The sequence below is a fragment of the Cryptomeria japonica genome, chromosome 6 (genome assembly GCF_030272615.1).
Source record: "Cryptomeria japonica chromosome 6, Sugi_1.0, whole genome shotgun sequence".
NCBI lineage: Eukaryota > Viridiplantae > Streptophyta > Pinopsida > Cupressales > Cupressaceae > Cryptomeria > Cryptomeria japonica.
The window spans coordinates 623,836,148-623,857,410 of record NC_081410.1 but is presented as its reverse complement, the minus strand read 5'-3'; the positions used below and the strand labels follow the sequence as shown (position 1 = coordinate 623,857,410).

At 35.2% G+C, this 21,263-nt stretch overlaps 2 protein-coding genes and 1 long non-coding RNA gene across 3 annotated transcripts; 2 read left to right on the top strand and 1 right to left on the bottom strand.

Annotated features, from left to right (window-relative positions):
* Positions 1 to 3,653: 3,653 nt before the first annotated feature.
* LOC131048627 (uncharacterized) lies at positions 3,654 to 4,241 on the top strand. The gene has a single exon (XM_057982663.2). The coding sequence runs from the start codon at positions 3,654 to 3,656 to the stop codon at positions 4,239 to 4,241; it is 588 nt and encodes a 195-aa protein (XP_057838646.2).
* A 378-nt stretch (positions 4,242 to 4,619) lies between these two features.
* LOC131876750 (uncharacterized) lies at positions 4,620 to 5,186 on the top strand. The gene has a single exon (XM_059222223.1). The coding sequence runs from the start codon at positions 4,620 to 4,622 to the stop codon at positions 5,184 to 5,186; it is 567 nt and encodes a 188-aa protein (XP_059078206.1).
* Positions 5,187 to 11,189: 6,003 nt separating this feature from the next.
* Positions 11,190 to 13,102, bottom strand: LOC131048622 (uncharacterized). Its single transcript, XR_009106483.2, has 3 exons — positions 12,816 to 13,102; positions 11,821 to 11,981; positions 11,190 to 11,746 (listed from the first exon to the last, which is right to left on the bottom strand). It is a non-coding gene; the product is annotated as an uncharacterized LOC131048622 (long non-coding RNA).
* Between the last annotated feature and the right edge of the window lie 8,161 nt (positions 13,103 to 21,263).

The window sequence follows — 21,263 nt, the reverse complement described above, 5'->3', positions numbered from 1 at the left end:
AAGTGTAGGGGAGAAAAATATTTTATGTCCTATTTGTTGGCCACTGATATGAGAATCTTGAATATTAAATATAGCTACTTTATAGAGACAACCAAACAATTAGTTGGAAATACCAACATAAGAAAGACAAAAAATTACTTCCTCTCCAATGCACACAAATTCACTAAGAACAACCTCTTTTGAGCATGCAGTTCCTTCCAAATCTCCAACCTTTTCCAATGAGGGTTTCCCATCTAGAGTCATAGTTCAAGATTTGACCATCATAACCACATTCATAAACCTCTAAATAAATAACACCCATTGTCTGGGGTAATCCTTTTGAACTCTTGCATTTACCTAGTATTTCTTTTCAAATTGCAATGCCTTCACTTGATGTTTCTTCTAGACCTGCAATTTTACAAATGCATCTGCAACAAAGAAAAGGAAGCTAACCTTATCATCTATCAAGTAAAAAATGAAACAAAAATCTCCTTCAAAATCTCTTAGGTGAGCACATCACCTCAAATGAAAAGACAAACCACACACATAGCTTTCAAGAAGCCAAAATATTTTTTGATAGACACACTAGTTTTGAGCAAGAGGATTTATTTATAAATCGGACTTGTCCAAGTCCACCCATGTCCTCTTTGGATTCTAGTAATCATGAAGACTCATTAAGTGCATTTCAAGAGGCTTTGTAAAAAATAAAATAGCTAGAAGGATAATTGCAGTCACACCTGTAGCAAGAGAGTGGATTGGAGCAATTAGCTCACATGACAACCATAAAAATAGGGAAGGGAGTTAGATTGGTTTAGGGGATATATTTGCAACCAACCTTCCCTAATTTGTCATGGATAGCCATTACATTAGGATTGTGGAAGTAGGTGAAGAAATAAAAATTACAAGAAAAGAAGTGGAATGAGGAAAGGAACAAATGAAGCATAATTTTGAATATTATTTTAAATTAAAAAGACATGGAAAAAAAAATGAAAAGAAAAGTGGAACAATTAGTCACTATCGATCCTCAAGTAGTTTACTATAGACCACCTAAAAGAGCCTATGTACAATTTTTAGAGTAGTTTTTAAGTTTTCAATATATGCAAATATATTGTTATTTTTCATTTTCTATGGCCAATCCTAGAACATTCTTTGTTGTTTTCCAAAACTTGACTCTAAAATTGCAGAATCAATTATGTGAGATTTATCTATATAATTATGCTCTATCATATAAAATAGAGTGAAATCCACTACTTTATATAGGGGATTTTCAAATAAGAGCACTAGCATCATTTATATATAATGAGAGAAGTAGGAGGCAACAAAGACAATAATAAAAGGAAATGGGGAAGACAACTTGCTATAACTATAGACCAAAATCTACAAATCTAGACAAGATATTAGATTAATGGTTCACACTCCTCAAAAGACTTGAAATGCAAAGAAAAATGTTGGCAACAAGGCATTGAAATTATAACTGGAAGAAGGGAAGCATTAGGATTTACTAAAACTACATGGAATCAATTGACCAATGAGTTGGAAAGGAGCCACATTTTCTTCATAATTATTATGTAGCAATCAAAATAGTTCATAAGTACAATTGATTAGCACCTGGAAATATGGGAGGTCTTCTAGATACCTTTAATGTTTTAGCTCCCATTGCTTTGGTATCTTATTCCACACTAGCAAGGAGGAAAGCCTTATAATGAAGCACATGAAAATTCTAAGTGGCCAAGATAGAAGGCTAAAAATAATTTTACTGGGAGTAGCATAAATTTGTGACATCTCTCAATGATTCCAAGTGCTAGCGTTGATGATTTTCAAGTGCTAGTGAAAGCAAGAATTGAGCTAGAAGGAGTGATGAGCCTTAAATTTTTTACTTTCTTATTTTTATTTCATGTCTTGTTCATACCTTCAAGACATTTCCATGACATTCATTGATATTTCCAAATCTCTCTTTTAAATTTGAAGTACTAAACTTAATTGCTAATAGTTTCATACATGCCTACATATGCATGTGATTATTGATAAAATTGTGATGATATATTATAATGAATTATGTTAATTATAATGAAAAAAGTATTTTGTGAAAGGAACTAATTTGCCATACAATAAAAAAGATAGACTATTATCGGTTTGTAACCATAGGAGTTGGTACTTATAGCCAAAGGATTATGAGTCCACAACAATAAGAATAAACATATGTAGTTGAGGTAGACACATATAAAGGAACTAGAACATTCAAGTTAAGCTTCTTCGATTACTAAATGAATATTTGATATCGGATAATGTTAATAACCCTTTTGTTGCATTCTACCATTAAGTTTTAAAATAGATGCCTATAAGATTAGTTTCTTCATTAAGTTAGGAGAATTACACTAGGATTTTATTTCTAAGTTTTCTTTTCATTTCCTCTTGAAAAACAATCATATTCTATTTAACAATACTGAGTCAACATGGAAATATAACTATTGTAGATGGAGAGTGCAAGAAACCCTCTACAAAAATAGTTGCACTCCAATGGCAATTTCATGGATGTTGGCAAGGAAACTGTGGGGATCGGTGTACAGGAAGAAGATCTTGAAGCTAATCTTTCTAGTGAAATGGAGGAAGATCGAGCGTTATGGGAGGAGAATGTGGTCATCTGCAGAATTGTGGGTCTAAAGAAATCAAGATCTTGTATCAAATAGTGGATTGCTAAACATTGGGGTATGGGTTTGGTGGTGAAGTTTTTACCCAGAGGCTTCTTCATGATTGTATTTGCAGAAGGCTCGGAAAGAAACAAAATTATGCACCAAGAAAATTGGTTCATGGAAGACAATCCATTATACATTCAACCCTGGCAATCTAATTTTGATCCCCTTCCTTTGGCTGTATATGATAGCCCGATTAGGATCAGACTATACAACTTGCCAATGTAATACTAGGGAGATAGCAGTCTCAAAAAGATTGGGCGGTCTTTGGGCACTCTGTTAGATATTGATGAAAAGATAATAGAGGAGGATTTATATTCGTACACCAGATTGAGGATTGCAGCGGTGAAAATAATTCCACCCCATATCACTCTTCTTACTTCAGAAGGCAAATGGAGACAACAAATTGAGATCGAGAAGGAAATTAATCCTTGTCAAAGATGTGGGAGCAATTTTCATTTTACCACAAAATGCAAAATGTTTGTTAGAAGGGTGAGGAGTAATTTGGTTAGGAGTCCCAAGAAAAATTGGGTGGTTAAGAATAATCCAACCGCCCAGAACCTTCTATGTTTAACTTATGATGATCATCAATCGGGGAGCGATATTGGGCCTCTGGTTCCTACCCAAAAACAAAATAAACAAATTGCTAGGGAACAAGTATCCAATTCTTTAGAGTTGCCCCAGATAGTCGTGGACAAGGCCATTGAGAACAATCCTAGGGAGACGGAGGCACTGTCTCAGAAGTCAGAGAATGAATTCGAGCTATTTTTTGAAGAAGGGGAAATTAGAGGAGATGAACTGGACAATGTGGATCCTAGATGCATTAGTCAATCAACGAATGCCTTGTTGGATAAACCCAAGGGTTGCAAGGGTCGTAGGAGCAAGAGGCAAGTCAAGGAAGACAAAGCCTCATAAAAAAGGTATTGTTAGTGTTCTAGATTTTCTGAAGATGTCCAAGGGAGGTAACCCCTCCCTTGGGAGAAGATGAAGATTCTTACGTGGAATGTCAGGGGTCTTGCTGCCCCTGACAAAAAATGCTTGGTCAAGAGAGCGATTGACAAATTGGCAATTGATATAGTTTTGATTCAAGAGACCAAGCTATCTAACGTTAAGGCCCAAGATTTCTCAAAATTTTGTTTTGAGTGGAGTAGTTTTTTTCAAGCGGTTAATGGGACATCAAGGGGTCTAGGAATTCTTTGGAATCCATTGTCTATATCAATTTCTCCTATTGCCTCCAATTCTAATTGGATGATAGTTCGGGTTTCCAGTATGGGTAGGCAAGAGGATTTTCCCTTGATCAATGTATATATTCCTATTAAAACGAGGGAGAAGGCGAGAGTTTGGGGAGAGATCCTTGACGATTTCAACAGGCTTAACCTAGACACAGTTATAGTGGCCGGAGATTTTAATGCTATACTAGATATAGATGATAAATTGGGTGGTCTCAGGAAAAGTTCCAAAGTCATGATGGACTTCAGAGATTTTATCATCTCTATCAAAGTGTTTGATGTGGTCCCAGAGAATGGGTTGTTTACTTGGACAAAGGAGGATCTATTTATCCAAGATCTCTGAAAGATTGGATAGGTTCTTTGTGAGTGATTTTTAGATTAATGGGCAATTCTTGGTCTCCACAACCATTATACCACAAACTGGCTTGGATCATCTTCTTGTTTTGTTAAATCTAGACCAAGACAAGACAACTCGTAGAAGTTACTTCAGATTCCTAAGCATGTGGTGGAGAGATCCTAATTTTAAAAGTAATCAAAAAGGTGGTGGGAAGAAGGAAACAAGTTTGCAAGTTCTCCTAGCTTTCGTTTTGCAAAAAAATTAAAGTTTTTGAAACAAAAAAATAAAATTTGGAATAATGAATTCTTCAAAAATATATTTGCAGAAAAATTGAGAATAGATGAAGAATTGGAAAGCATCCATGAAAAATTGATGTTAGTCGATATGTCTAATGAGGAATTTAAACTAGAAAGCATATTGAAAGCAGAATATATGGAAATCTTGAAGAGAGAAGAACTATATCGAAGAGACAAATCTAGAGAAATATGGATTATGGAAGGTGACTCTAATACCAAATCTCTCCATGCCTTTGCCAAGGTTAGAAGAACTTTCAATAAAATTATTTCCATCAAAGATGAGAAAGGCATTTGGTGTTCTTCCAGGAAGGAAATTGAGCAGGCTTCCCTGGATCACTTTATGAAGATTTTGGGTGATGACCCTCTAAGGACAGATCACATTTCATTCATCACTAAGAATATAGAATCATTGGTCTCCCCTAAAGATAATAAGATGCTTATGGCTCCTTTTTCTATTGGAGATATAAAAGAGGCAACATTTGCCTTGCATCCACTCAGAGCTCCTGGTCCTAATGGCTATACGATCGAAGTATTTCAATTCAGTCGGGATTTCATGGGCAATGATATCTGGGCAGTATTTGAACAATTCAGAAAGAAAAAAAGGTTTGTGAGGGAATTGAATCATACCATGATTGTACTTATTCCAAAGAAGTAGGATTATGAATCAATGATGGGTTTCTGCCCCATCTCACTTTGTAACACGATATACAAGATCATCTCCAAAGCTATGGCATCCAGGCTCAAAAAGATTCTACCTAAACTTGTTGCAGATAATCAAAATGGTTTTATACTAGGTAGAGAGATTGCAGATAGTATCATATTGGTCTCAGAAGTGTTTCATTCCATGTACAAAGAAAAGATTAAAGGTATGGTGATCAAGCTTGATGTAGCGAAAGTATATGATAAGGTCATTTGGAATTTTCTATTACAAGTTCTTGTCTGTACGGGTTTTGATAGTAAATGGATAGAGTCTATCAAATTTTGTATTTCTTCTGTATGTTTCTCCATTCTAGTCAATGGATCAGTACGTGGCTTCTTTGATGCTACTAACGGATTGAGACAAGGAGACCCCTTATCCCCGTCTCTATTTGTTTTGATGGCGAAAGTGTTAGGTAGTAGGATCAGAAGATTATGCAGATCGGGCAGGTGGAAAGGGATCTCTATCCATCCCCTAGTGGAGCCCATCACTCACTCTTAGTTTGCGGAGGATACATTGCTATTTGAGGAAGCCTCAATGATCAAATCTGCATTGGAGGAGTATTCAAAGGCTTCGGGGTAGATTATGAATAAGGAGAAATCACAGGTGTTCTTCTTGAACACTAATAGACAAACCCACATTAAAATAGCTTGCCTATTGGAATATCAAATTGGATTGTTTCCTCTCAAATACTTGGGAATCAATATCAACTATGGCAGTAGACAAAACCAAATCTGGGAGGACATGATTAACAAGTGTAAAGGAAAATCAAAGCAGTGGAAAAATAGATGGATATCTCAAGCAGTGAGGTTAACCATGATTAGATCGGTTTTATTGGCCATACCCATCTACAACATGTCATGTTTCAGGATGCCTGGGCGGCTAGCAAGAAGCTAGACAGGATGCTCAAGAAATTCATTTGGGAAGGGGAAAAGGAGGCTAAAAAATCCCATTGATCAATTGGGAGACCGCCTATCTAAGTAAAGAAGAAGGAGGGGCAGGCTTGAGGAAAATGGATGTTCAGAACCTTGCATTAGGTGCAAAACTAGCCTGGAAGATGTACAAAAATCTTGAGAAATTTTGGTCTAGAGTGTTTAGGAGCAAATATTTCGATTTGGAGGAGTCAAAGAGAATTTTTTCTGTAGCAAACATAGCCAAGGGACCAACTATGTGGAATTTCTTGTGGGAGAGTAGATATATTATCACCAAACATCTACCTTGGCAAGTCAGGAATGGGTGGAAGGCAAAATTTTGGGATGACTCGTGGGATGGTGAGAAGCCTATCAGGGAAATGTTTGATGATCAAAACTGGGTGAGTGATGTGGCAAATGATATGGGAGACAGAGTGGATCAATATTTTGAAGTAGGAGGATTTAGGGGGGATAAGGCTAGGTGGAAGAATATAGAGATTGGGAGTAAGGAACTATGTACCAAATTGGCTGAAATTCTAAGGAGTAGGACGATATTGGTGTCTGAGGAGGAAGATACTCTTTTCTGGTGTGCTGTCAAATCAGGGGATTACAGTGTTAAACTTGGTTATGAAATACAAAGAAAAATATTGAGGGACACCATTTGGCCGCATAAGTTGTGTTGGAGAAATATAATTCTTCCTAAAGCTAGAGCCTTTCTTTGGATTTCCCTTCATGATAGGGTAATCATCGGGAATAGACTGAATATTATTGGCATCGTTGGTCCTAGCCGATGTGTATTATGTAAAGAAGAGGAAGAGACTATGAACCACTTGTTGTATAGATGTTTCTTTGCCAACAAGTGTTGGGATTGGTTGCTTGATATGGTGAACTTGCATACTGTCAGGAATGAAATCTTTTTTACTGTCATGACCTCAAATGGACAAATCTAAATGGGGTGATAATTGGTTGGTAGGAACGACTTTGGTAGTGTGGCATATTTGGAAGGAGATAAATAGGAGAATCTTTAAGGAAGTAGATCTATCTACCGAGCAACTTATTTCAAAAATTAAGGTTGCCATAGAGGAAGTTGTATATGGTAAGAGAGTCATGAGAAATAATTATAGATATAAAAATTGGGATAGGAGCATGGAGACAAAGTGGTCTTTGAAAGAGATAGGGCTTGTTGTACCTTCTAAGAAACAAGTAGATAGAAGTTTGATTAAATGGATTGCGACGCTAAAGGATTGGATGAAGCTCAATTTTGATGGGGTCAGCAAAGGTAATCCAGGCAAGGCTGGTTTCAAGGTTGTACTAAGAGATGAGAATGGTAGAATGATTAATGGAGTGTATGGTAATTTAGGTGAGAGTTCAAACAATGAAGCAAAAATCAGAGCTTTGGAAGCAGGTTTGAACATGTGTGTTAAGGGGAACATCTCCAAGGTTATCATAGAAGGAGATTACCAAGTTATCATCAATGGTGTGACACTATCTTCCTTTCATTACTGGAAATTAAATAAATGGCTTCCTTGTATCAATAGTTTGTTGGAACGGATTGGGATTTTCGAAATTGTTCACACATATAGAGAGGGAAATAGAGTGGTAGACCTCCTGGTAAATTTGTGAGCAGTAGGGGAAAATCAATATTGCACGATCAGGCTAGATGAAGCTTCACTAGAACTATTGGATGCCATCAAAAAGGACGTTTTGAGGTATCCTCGACAAGGTATAGGATAGGGGTAGACTTAGTATGTGACATATGAGGTGACCGCGCCTCACTTCTTTTCACAAGGAAATTTAAGCATAATGGCATTTCAAAAATTTAGACATGCACTGCAGACAAGGACTCGAAGCTCTTCGAGTACTGCCAACGATGTGCCCAAGTCACGGGGAAGAGTAAGAGTAGCATTTGGAGATTTAGGCAATTAATTGTAGAAGGAAAAGACAATTCAGAGAAGGCAACAAGAGCAGTATTAGCAGGGATAAAAGATCTAAAATAAGATTTTTTCAAGATTGCCTGTACTTATGATTGGATATGTTTGGTTTGTCGAGGTCGTTTTACTAGATTCTAGAAGCGATGGGTTTCTATATGAGGATTGGGGTTTCATTGAGTGGTTCATCCTTGAAGATATAAAGTATTGTTGGCATAGGATGACTCCATTCATAGGGATTGTGTGCAGGAATTGTGCAGAAACTATTGAGCATAAGTGCATTACGTTGTTTAATGCAGAGGATGAGATCTATGAGGCGGTTCTGGAAATGATGGACATTTCTTTGAATTTGGAAAGGCATTGGTGCGACGACTTCATTTACGAAGCTGTATTAGCACAGATTGTGGATGACCTGGAATCAAAGGAGAGGTGCATAGAGATTGTGAGAGACTTTGTGAATGACGATTATGGGGATGCAGTGGCAGAGGCCCTGTGTGAGATGCAGGACGGAGTTAAGGAAAACATACTTAAGATCTATCTTAATCCTTCTAAGTACCTATCCTCAGACTCAGAAGAGAAGACAAAAGCGGAAGAGGATAAGACCGAGGATGAGAAGGACCTTGATGCACATGAAATGATTGACAGTGAGGAGGAGAGAGAGGATAGGGATCAGAGGGAGGAGAAGCGGAGGAATAGGAATTTTGTTAAGGATGCCTGGTTGACTTTCAGAGATGGGGTTTCGAATGGTGATCTGACAATATTTAGGCAACTTAAGGAGGCAGAGGACTAGTGGCTGACAAAGGCGTCGTCAGATACTCTTTTCAATTTGGGTGAATTGATTTCGCAAGTGTTGCACTTTCTGAGGAATGAGTAATGGATAACTTTCGATAACGGTATTGCATATGGTGGGTCTGGATAGGTATAATGTAGTTAATATAGTTGGATCTTGGGCTTAAGTAGCAGTTGTTCTATTTGGCTAGTATTGTAATCAGTATGGATATTATATGTACTACTTTTTGGAGTAATATAAGGAGCTATCCCCATAAAGATAACACTTACCTTAAAAATAAAAATAAAATAATGAGTCAACATGTGTAATTATGAGTCCAAAATATTTAGAGTTAGTTAGTTTGTATATTGAAAACTATGTAGATAGAATGTGACGTGTTTTTCAAGCATTTGTATTTTTCTTTCAAACAAGGAATAGAAGAAAACAAGTCTTCTATTAAATTGCATTGAATTGATTGTGAATGAGGAGTCAATTAATAGATAGTTGATTTGTCTAAGAGAGTGCAACTACCACAAGCAAGGGCCCACTTGAGGTACACTGTCACTTTAGTATTACAAGTTAGTAATTAGTTTCGTAATATTTTGCATTAAACTATCAATTATTTATTTAATCATTCATGTAGCAACCGATGATTAGTGTCAATTAACAAAAAACTTATTGAATTTTTAGTAATAACCTATACCCATAGATCTATAGCATCATTGTAGCATAATTCTTCATTTTTTCTTAGTTTCTTTTCAATTTAACAATTTAATTACTATACTCAACTTCCTAAGGTTCATATAACTCCTTAGTCATGCATATAGTAAGGGTGTCATATCATGAAACATGCCCCTATTTGAAGTTCATGTAATCTCTTATGACTGATAATTACTTGACAAGGGATGGTCAAATCTATTGAGTAAAAGTACATGATTTAGTTGCTCCATATTATTAGTTATTAAGAGAAGTCATGCATGATATATTGACATTTATTTCTTTGACCAAATGTACTTACAATTTTGTGTTAATAAACCAAGAGAAGGGAATTTTTTATAAGGTTGCAGTTGCTCCCTTTTTTCTTGCTAGTCATTATGTGTACTAGTGAGGTTGTCAAGTTATTAAGTATATATATTGGATGTCTAGGTTAGTCACTATGTTTACTTGTAATGTGGGTATAAGCTAGTCACCTTGTGTATAGGTTGCATATGTTGGAGCTAAACTACCTATGTATGAGAGTATACAAACTGATTATCTACTTGTTTTTGCTATATAAGTGAGAGCTAACCACATTGTGATTAGATGATGTATGCTTGAGTCAATCACTATGTGCATGTGAGTTGGAAAGATATGGTCCCTATGTGGTTTTGTGCATGTTCATACACTATTGATTGGTATGCAACTAACCCTTGATTGTATTGTGTTGTTATCATTCCATGATTATTGGATTAAAGGAAATGCAAAATCTTAATTCATAGTTGTTATTTAAAAGTGAGACTAATGATCTCACACAAGAGGGGAGGATGAATTCTCTATCCTTAATGTATGAACTATGTAACTTTTAATTCCCCAAAAGGATAGGTAAATAGAGTTATAATGAATGAAACCTTAAAGTTTAGGTCTAGGTCTAGGCATAATCTCAATTTTAGGAGCTTACCACATTCTAATGTGAGTACCCAAGTGGTGGTGTAGAATTGTCACCATGTTGCTGGTTGGAAAAACTATAGAATTGGCATCCTCCAATTGACTTGAAAAATGAAAAAAAAATAGTGATAAATAAAATACAATTATTACAATTATGTGTGATAAATGTAATTGTTGTTGTATTAACTCCATAGTATTATGTTTTTTAAGAATGCTGAAATTGCAAATTTAATGCTCTTAAAGGGGGTCTTAATTGGTAGAATGAAAATCCTCAACAATCAAGGATATATAACTTTGGATCATCAATTAAAGGGACTTTCATTAAAATTCTCATCCTAATGTGAGAAGATAAGTTGTATGGTATTTAATGTAGTTTAAAAGACTATTGGTTTTTTAATAAAATAAAGTTTGTTTGGTGAAATTTATGAATTTAAATTTTGGTATCTAGATAATATAACAACATACCACCACCCTCACCAATTGTACTCAACCAAATGATTTACAATACTTTATTAAACAAAACTCTTTAATTATATTTAATAATTTAATTAATTATTAAATAATTTTCTTCATATATCCAACATATCAATACATGTGAGAGGCAGTATCAGCTAGAGTTTTCTAGAGCCCTCCTTTCATTTCATTCATGACTTTACAAATACAAACCTTATATTCAAGCAGTAATTAGATATAGATAAAGAACAAGGTATAATAATTTAATTTATTTTTCTTCTATATTATAGAAACAAGTAGGCAGAATAACAGGCATGGAGGATGCTGGAAAAGGTTGTGGAATTTAGCTTTGCATCTGCTAATTGCATTTGCTTCAAAGTTTCTAACAGTTCCATTTTGTTTTCAAGGCAATTCTATTTTGTGCACATCCTGCGATCATGGCATTCCATGAGATGACGTCTCTTTGAGGCATTCTGTCAAACAGTTCACATGATATCACATCTCTGTGAGGCATTCTGTCAAACAGTTCACATTAGAGGCCATCTCTTTGAGGTATTCTATCAAACAGTTCACATTAGAGGCCATCTCCATGCTTCCACATTGTGGATACATGTTACCAAATCAATTGCTAGACTGTGAAACTTGACAAAAATCCTCCTTTCCTCTACACTTCGATTGATATCCATACCCTGTTCCAAGACTTCCATAAATGAAATAGGCATTACATAGTGAAATTTGGCTTTACACCTGCTGCCAATTTCATTTGCTTGAAAGTCTCTGAAGTCTTTTCAACAATTCCATTGTGAGCATATCCTGCAGTCATTGCATTCCATGAGATGACATCTCTTTAATGCCCTTTTGTAAATAAGTTCCAAGTAAATAAATACCTGTATAATCTGTAGTGTTTCTGCAGTATCTCTGCCGTGTATTTTCCCTTGGCTGCCTCCTCATTCCCCTGTAACGAATCTCCACCCCTGATCTCTTCCGCCTCATTTAATAGTGTTTTTAAAAATAATTTGCGCAGGCATTTAATGATTGGGTGAGAGATCTGGAAGATTCAAATACATTTATAAGTTTAACGATTAAAGTTCTACTTTAGCCTAGCCTACTAACTTAGTTCTATGGGGTTTCAGATCTATTTACAAAGAGCAGGATCTTATGAAAAAAGAAAAATATGGTGTAAGATTAACCGATTTTTTTGGGGGGGATAATAACAGTTCTTATTTTATAAAACTGTAAATAATAACAGTTTCTATTTTATAAGACTGTAGATTTGATGAAATTGAGGTGGGCTAGAAATTGTTCTATCAGTTTAAAATAAAATTCTAATACTTGTAATCATCTGAAATTTTAGATTGGTGTAAAATTAGAAATTGCTCTACCAGTTAATATTTTTTTCCTCTCACTTGTGAAGTTAGAAATCATTTCCCAGCACTCTTAGATCATCTAGCCCAAAAATAATAATTGAAGAGAAAATAATTTACTAAATAATAATTGAAGAGAAAATAATTTACTTATTTTTATTTCTGTATTTACAATTTATTCCACCAGTTTTCCAAAATTTCAGAACTTAAACTTTTAAACTGAACTGCACTTTTAAATTCAAGAGATCACAAACTTTAAAATATTCCTAAAAACTTTCAAACTAAAAACTCCATAAATAAAACCCCAGCCTTACCCTCTGTATCCACTGACTGCGACATCTGCCTAATTTTTTTAACAAAATATTGTGCCTTATTTAAAGATTCTGCTCGTGTAAGTCTCTAAATTACTGAGCAATGCAGACATTCTAACTTTTAAAGAACTCATGTTATACAGGTTTCAGATGAATAAAACCCTAAATTTGAAAAAAAAATGCAAAATCAAACCAATATAACTCCACCTCCGATGATTGTCTGTGAATGAATTCGATTGCTTTTATATCTCACAGATCTGGCGGCTTCTGAAAACCAGAGCAGGTTCTACACCTTTGGTAAATGATTTTGTATTCTACGGACCTGTTCGATCTCAGCCATTAGATTTGCCAAAGAATGATTGATTGCAGTATTGACAATTGAAAATGTATGGATGAAATTACGAGAAAAGATAACAAAATTAATACATTGAGATCGTCAATGCTGCACTCAATAATGATTTGGCAACCCAAATGTGGAAGTGATGTGCGAGATCAAGCATTGGACCTCCAATAATATAATGCATTTGGTAATGGTCAATTTGGGTAGTACAGTTGAGGCAGTACCGTAATGAGGGAGGCTAGTGTTATTGTAGTACTCAGTAGTACAACATACAGTTCATGGTCCCAAATTTTAACGGCAGAATTCTGTAAAATCCAAATGAAAATTCAAAATAAAGAAAGCATGAACCGAGTCAAATCAGATCATGATGTTTGTGCATATCGTCGTTGTTATTTCTTAATATAATTATAATTTACATAAGCCAAAATGTCAAATATACTAGAAGAGTTGTCCATCTTCCATGACAGTTCCCCTTTATATATATAATCATTGTTTACATATACTAATACAAAGCAGTTATAGCTAGGGAAGTTAAACAATCATTTATTTCTTTAAACTAACAAACAATGTATACATAGCAAGTTTTTATCAATAAATTCTAAGTAATTTCTTAGTTACATTGTTTTCAGTTGTTTATCAATTTTTTTTTATAGTTTTTGATTTAGTCATAAAGTAGTTGGGTTTTGTAGTACATGTTCTTGAAAAACTTTAAGTTAATAAATTGGTTAAATTTAATTAATTAAATTATTGAAGTTTTGTTGTAGAAGTCTAAGTCGAAATCACTATTATTGCTTCTTTAATCATGAGACCTTATGCATTATATGATTGTCAATGGAACAAAAAATTAACTAGTTACAATAGGGTAAGTATTATCTCTCCTCAGTTATTTTAATTATTGATGTGAGTATGCTTGTTGTCTAGTCTAGTCTAGTCTAGTCTAGTCTAGTCTAATCTAATCCATTGTTTTTTTTATTACATAAGTAGGGATTTTGAAAGGGCCCTAATCCCTTGTACAAAGAGAAAGATGAAGCATTAAGCCCAACAAAACAACAAATAGCTAAAACAAAATAGCTATAGAATAGTAGAACAACAACAAAACAACAAGATGCAAATCAACACTAAAGAAAACATGAACTAGCTTGAAATCAGGGTGGTTTAAAAATTGGTCCAAAGCTCTTTGATTGAGCGTAGTGGAAGGATCCTTCTCCCCAAATTGCATTTTTTTGAGATAAGCAGGAGACATAAAATCACTAGCACATCCTTCATTAGGCTCCAAAGCATTATCTATCCTTGAAAAATCCAAAAGAGAGCTCCATTTGTTAGAATTCGTATTTTGGACCTCCTGAAGAACAAGGAAAGTCTCATCCTTATTTGTCTCCTTTTTCCAAACAAAGCATGGTTCTTATTTTTTAAGCAAGAGTTGTAGCCATGACCCACCCCATTGCATGCATGACAAATAACCGTGGAGTCTTCATACTCAAACAACTGCACCCAATCCCCAAATTTAGAGGATAGGGTGATTTGGGTAGGGAGAGCTTGATTTTTCTCCACAAGCATACAAAATCGAGTAAATAATAAGCCCTTATTAGTTATTAAACTTTGTAATCTTATCCATAGCACTATTCTTGCCAAAGAATTGGCAATTGTCTTGAAAACATTTTCATCCCAAAATTCTAATGGCAAAGCAGGCAACTGAACCCAAACATGAAACAACAATTTTTCTTTCCATAGGTTGAAACCAAGAGACTAATTTTAAATACTAAGACCATTTGAACTCAAAAACCAAGGGCCTTCATAAAGAATCCTTGAACAATCCACTTTGCAAGAAAAGGAAAAAAGGAAAAAAACTATTCAACATAGTAGAAACCTTTACCCCGCTAGAAATTTCCAAATTCGATGGATCCATCTTCTAAAAGTAAATTGATATTGGGTTGATTCCTAGAACCTCTCAACAAAAGAACTTTTGAGCTGAGCAATTGAATCAACAAGAAGGGAGCCACAAACATCAAAGTAGACTCAAGCATCCTCCATATCCATAGGATTGTTGCCCCATGTAGAACAACCAACTGGAGCCTCATCAAGAAAGATTATAGGGGATGGGATAGGAGCAACAACTATAGGCTCAAAATCAATAACTAAAGTAGAAACTTCTGAAACAACAAAGCTTGTGACAAAATTCAAACTCTGCAAAGGAATATCCTCCTCAGAAGACATCAATACCATTTCCCACCTTCTCAATAGGAGTCTAAACATTCTCTAAACCCCTATCATATGATGTAGTCTCCTCAATATTCATTTCATCAACATTTTCCTCCAACTCAATAGGAGAAAAAAAAATTAACAACCTGACTCATCTTTTATGAGAGGATGTGATAAACACTTTTAAAATTGTACTCTAATAGTCTCTTTAACATTAGTGGATTCATAATATGATTTATGTGGATAAAGTTATGTCCTAGACTAATATGTCGATCAGACTTGTGTGTAGTGATCTAGATGCACTCATTATTCATGTATTGATTATATTGCTTATGAGGTTATGATGACGTCTTGATTATGCTAACCCTATTCCATGATTATGATGACGATTGAGTTGATGTTATGATGATTGTGATTGTCTTCTAGTGTCTTCGTGATAGGGACAATGTCATACCACTCATTGCGAGCATGATATGGTGTTGCGATTCTCTATCACTTGTCTGTTCATTTATGATATATTTGTATATGGTGCATCATGGTTAGTGGTGGTTGCAGGATTGCAGGTATTAGACATCGACTCCACCTGGTTTCACAGGTTTGAGCATGTCTTTATCCCAATGAAAAGTTGTTGGAGATGATGTAACGCCTCGCTATGAGGCCCAAAGGACTTAAATAGATAAAATAATGGAAAATGCGAATAATTTTTTTTTTTTAATAAATAAATTAAACCACACATAAGAAAATAAATAAAATAATGTTACAAGATAAAGATAAAATGGACATATATAATCTAACAAGAGTCCTCAAGGCCCCACAACGATGTTACTCATAACAACGTAACCATACAACTGACACAAATGTAACTTCCATAACAAGATAACACTGTCTAATACATGGATCATGATACATAATAAATTGCCAAGAGAATATACATAAGATCATCAGTTACAATACATGGTATCTATAAGGTTATAATTTCCAAGAGTACAAACAATGGAGTGAATACATAAATCTAGTACATAATGAAGGTCTTAATCTCCTCACGAACCATCACAAATAGGATGCAGGGAGAACCAAAACCCAATGGGTGCGATAGCACTCCACCCAACCATGTGGTACCATAAGGTTGACCCCTCATGCTAGGAGGTATCAGTCAAACCCACAAAATGGAGACAATCAAACAAGGGTACCATCATGACTCACAAGAGAACGAACAAGACTGTACTCACAAGAGGATCACAAGACTACTGACACATGAGAGACTCATAAGGATATAACCACAAGAGACTCATAAACAAATCAACCACATTCCAGAGGCTCAAGCAACCCACAAGAGGATAAAAGACATAAGTTACCATTGGGTATGCAATAGGGAAGAGTGTCATCACTAGGTTGTCATAAGTAGCCCTAGTAGGTCTTCACTAGGTCCCGAACCCCATCCCAGGTTACCTTGGTGACCTCTCCCGACCCCCAACCCCCATACAAACAGTAGTGGACCACACCAACCTTTCAAAGGGACAAGATTGGTGGATGCCATTCTAGGCCTTCTTTACTTACCCCAAACCTAAACAAGCATTTGTGAGTAAAAGAGGCAACAATTAATCTTTATTAATGTGAACTAACTACCCACCCAAGATTCATTAATTAGTGTTTTCACTTGATCACAAAACTCTCATTGAGTTACCCTGTCGACCACTTTGGGTCCCGACCCCCAATGAAAGCCACTCCCCCTTAACTTGCACCTAGGAATTCAAAATACAACACAAGGTCTATGACACCCAAAACACCAAGAGTCTAGACCCCTTTACCATAGCAAGGTTGACTTCAACTTGCTAGAACAAGAATACACACAAGTAGGCTCAAGCAAGAAGAATGAATGACTAGCATAGATGTCATGCAGGACACCAACCACATCACATTTTATGACGATGAGAAACCATATACAAAGAAGGATCTCAACAATGTCCTTAGCCTCTGGAAACAACACATTCGAGTATCAAACTAAGGTATACAAGAGCCAAATGCAAACCCAGTGCACATGATGCTAAAAAAGAGAATCCATTCATAATATAAAACCAAGGAGACCATAATAACTTCTATAAATCAATTAATTCAAATTAACATTAATTTCAATAACCCAAATTCAAAACCATTGAAACTCATTTTATTCCTAATAGTTTGCACTTTGATACTGACATTTCAATATCCGAAACATTTAAGAATACATAATTCCATTCCCTCTATTACTATCATTATATTTTTTTAACAACAAATTAGTTGCAAATTAGCCAAGTTCATCTGAAATCATATATATATTCCTAAACAGAGGTCATCCACATGATTAATTAAATTATATGAAGTGGCATAATTAAGTATTAATTTAAAAATATTTGCTTTCCTCCAAATATATCTAATTTTCCAAATCAACCTATGTTTAACAAAATACATATATACACTTCACAAAATACTCCATAATCGATATCTAATAACTCTAATCCAGTTATATCTAATTTAATCCTTGATATCCATCTTTATCAATTTAACCTAACTATATTTACCCTAAATATAACTATTTTAATCAATTAAACCATCTTGTCATAGTAAACTACATCTTCCAAATTATGAATATATATTTATTAATCCAATTATTTGACCAACATCAATAAATATAAACAAATGTATTTACATTAATAAAATATTGAATTGATATGAGAAAATAAATAATCGTACAATAAATAATAACGTATTTTACAAACCTTATAAAATTAATTAAACAAATTGTTTTAATAAACTTTAGCAGACAATATAATCAATGTCGAGAAGGGGGAAGGGATTACCACCGTGGACTCCCACAGTGGTGGTGGAGATCCCACCATCGTGGGTGCCCACGACACCCCAAAATACATAGACACAGACCTAAAAAAAATACTAAATATGCAGAAATGAATTTAAAAAAAAAAACAAACAGAGAAGAGATAAAAAAAAGAAATAATAATTTCATATATATATATATATATATATATATATATATTGTTAGAGTTATCTTGTCTTAGCTAATAATTATTTATTTAATTATTAGTCTGTTATACTCTACGCTTAAGCTAAACTTAGGCATTTAATAATATTGTAGGTATTTAATAATTATTGTAATTATTAAATACACATTATCCCTTTAGGGAAAATTTAGGGTTGCACATTCATTAGGGTTTCATAATATCCTTTTATGAGGATTGATATTGTATCTTTTAATTAATTCCCTCTCTGAATGATAATCTTCTTCTTCAGAGCCATTATTGCTTTTTGCCTCCATTCTTCTCTTGTGACAAGTATTTTGCTTGCAGGTGTTCTTGGGATCTCTGAAGTTGTATTTCTCAACTTCTTCATGGTATTAGAGCCTATATCTACTACTGCTTGTTCCTGATTTTTCAGAAGATTTTTTGGAGGCCAGGGTTTTAGGTTTTTTCAAAGTTTTATTTTGGATTTGGGGTGCTTCTTTGTTTCTGGGCATTTTGGACTCAAACAGACATCATCGTTGAGCTCAGAACACCCAAAACCCCCCATTTTTCATATAAAATTTGTCTAATTTGGACAACTTTGGCTCTGAGAATTGTTTTTTATTTTGGCCCTTCTAGGGCACGCTTTTCGAGGAAAATTGAAAAAAAATATTTTCAGGCAGATTAACGGCTTACCCCGGCTAGATTTCCAAAATATTTTGTGAAAAAACTTTAAACAAAAAAGGTTTTGGTTTTTTTTAAAAAAAGCAAATAACAAGAGGGTGGGCGGTTGCCTCTATAGGGCCGTATGGCCTCTGCAGGTCCGTACGACCTGCACAGGCCATGGAACTTGCCCTGTATTCTACAGGCTCCGCCCGCCAGTCGTCCGCCTTCTGTCACTGCCCTTTGGCAATTTTTTCTAGGCCCCCGTGCCTTCTGGCCTCTCGCCCCTGGACCATCGCCGCCTTAGCACCGCTGACCACCGCCTGTTTTCCGCCCCCCTGCAACTTTTTGGCGACTTGGTATTTTTCTGGCAACCATTTTTTCTGACAGGGAGACTTTTCCAACCACCAGATTTTTGTTCCGGTGAGGTTTTTACAAGCATACTGTTCTTTGCCCGTGACGACCATACGACTGTCAAATTTATGGAAGCAATCTGCTGACATTAGCACTGTGTAGCTAGTCTTCAGGCCCCTTCTGGGCCCATCCGGAGCACCTTCAGTCTTTTGGCCATATCTTGGCCACAAAGAGGCATTTTTCGACAAACCTTATATCGTTGGAAATCTCTTTCCGAGCTCTATCCAGATTTGGAGGTTTGAATTTTTTATTTTGCTTTTTTGATGGTGTTTTTGTTTGTCAAAACCAGAGGTTCCTTTTTGCACTTCGGGAGACATAACTTGAGCATCCAAACTCCATTTTTTGAAAACTTTATATCGTTGGAAATCTTGTATTGTGCACATTCTAGTCATATGATTTTTCTGTCTATATTATGCTCCAGGTACATTTTATTCAATTTTTTTCTTTTTAGCACTCTGGTGAATATCTTGGATGTTTCAGGTCCTGGGATCTCTTTCTTTGAGTAGGACGTGTCATCTTTGGTTGTTCTTTTTGTATTTGCAGATTTCTATCTCTTCTGATCATTGTAGACATTTTATCTATGCAAACGCACTAAGATAAAGTGCCACTATGCATTGTATACTTGGGATCTTGCACATCTTGTGCCTTATTGTACATGCACTACATTATAAAGTGCCATGGGGGGGTTGATGTTTGCATTTGTTTTCCATCTACCTTTGTCACGTGAGTTTTTCTTCCACGCCTTTAGCCTCATGATGTGTGTCAAGTGAGTGTTCCTTCCACGACACTATGTACTTTCTTTGCACCTTCTATGTTCCTGGTTCTTCATCATGCGGTTCTTGTTGGCCATCCTTTTCAGTGTACCTGTCCCTCACCCTTGTCCACATTATAGGGGGGTTTCTCTTGTTGGTTCTAATGCTTCCTTGGTCCGATTGATCTGTTCAGGATTTTGTGTTTTATGCCATCTGTATCTTCGAGTTCAGTTGTTTGCCTTTGTTTGCCATTTTATTCGAGTAGTGTCATTTGAGAGAACTCATGCAGATTATAGTATTCTCTACCTTGTCATGTTCTATTTCAATGGAGGTTCTTCAGATTAGCAGTTACTCTTTGACATTGTTTGCAGCTTCTTCATGCTTCAATGGTGTTCTTCATGATCATCCTTTGTTACTATTTTTTGGGACATTCTCTAGTTTGGAGGCTTCTTCAGTTCTTCACTAGTCTTCATCTTTTTTTGGAGTAGAGTTTTTTCTCACGTGGTTTTCTCTATTTCTCCGATTTATAGAGATTTGGTTGTGATTGGGTACCTCATCAGGCTTTGTTGTCGGGACCCAAATTTGCCTTCATTATGTAGTTTTTTTGCTTCATGTATTTAGTTTCTTAGCTACTCCCTAAGTTCATCTTAAGGGGGGGTGTTAGAGTTATCTTGTATTAGATAATAATAATTTATTTAATTATTAATCTATTATACTCTATACTTAAGCTAAACTTAGGCATTTAATAATATTGTAGGTATTTAATAATTATTCTAATTATTAAATACACATTATCCCTTTAGGGCAACTTTAGGGTCGCATATTCATTAGGGTTGCATAATCTCCTTTTATAAGGATTGATATTGTATCTTTTTAATTAATTGCCTCTTTGAATGATAATCTTCTTCTTTAGAGCCATTATTGCTTTTTGCCTCCATTCTTCTCTTGTGACAGGTATTTTGCTTGCAGGTGTTCTTGGGATTTCTGAAGATGTATTTCTCAACTTCTTCATATATCAAACAACCAGACCGAGATTCACAATTAATTGCTACAGGAAGAATAAAATTAAACTTTTCGAGTCCCAAAATTCTAAATGTAGAGATTCACCCAAAATATGTTCTAACCCCCAAATTTTCTGAATTCCTTTAAACCAAGATCAAATAAAATTTACAAAACAAGATCAAAGATAAATTTCAAATAACCCAAAACCCCTTACCAGACAAACCATTTAAAATTTTCTCTTTTCAAATAAACAATAAACTAAACTAACAAAAGATTCTACATGCAAAACGGG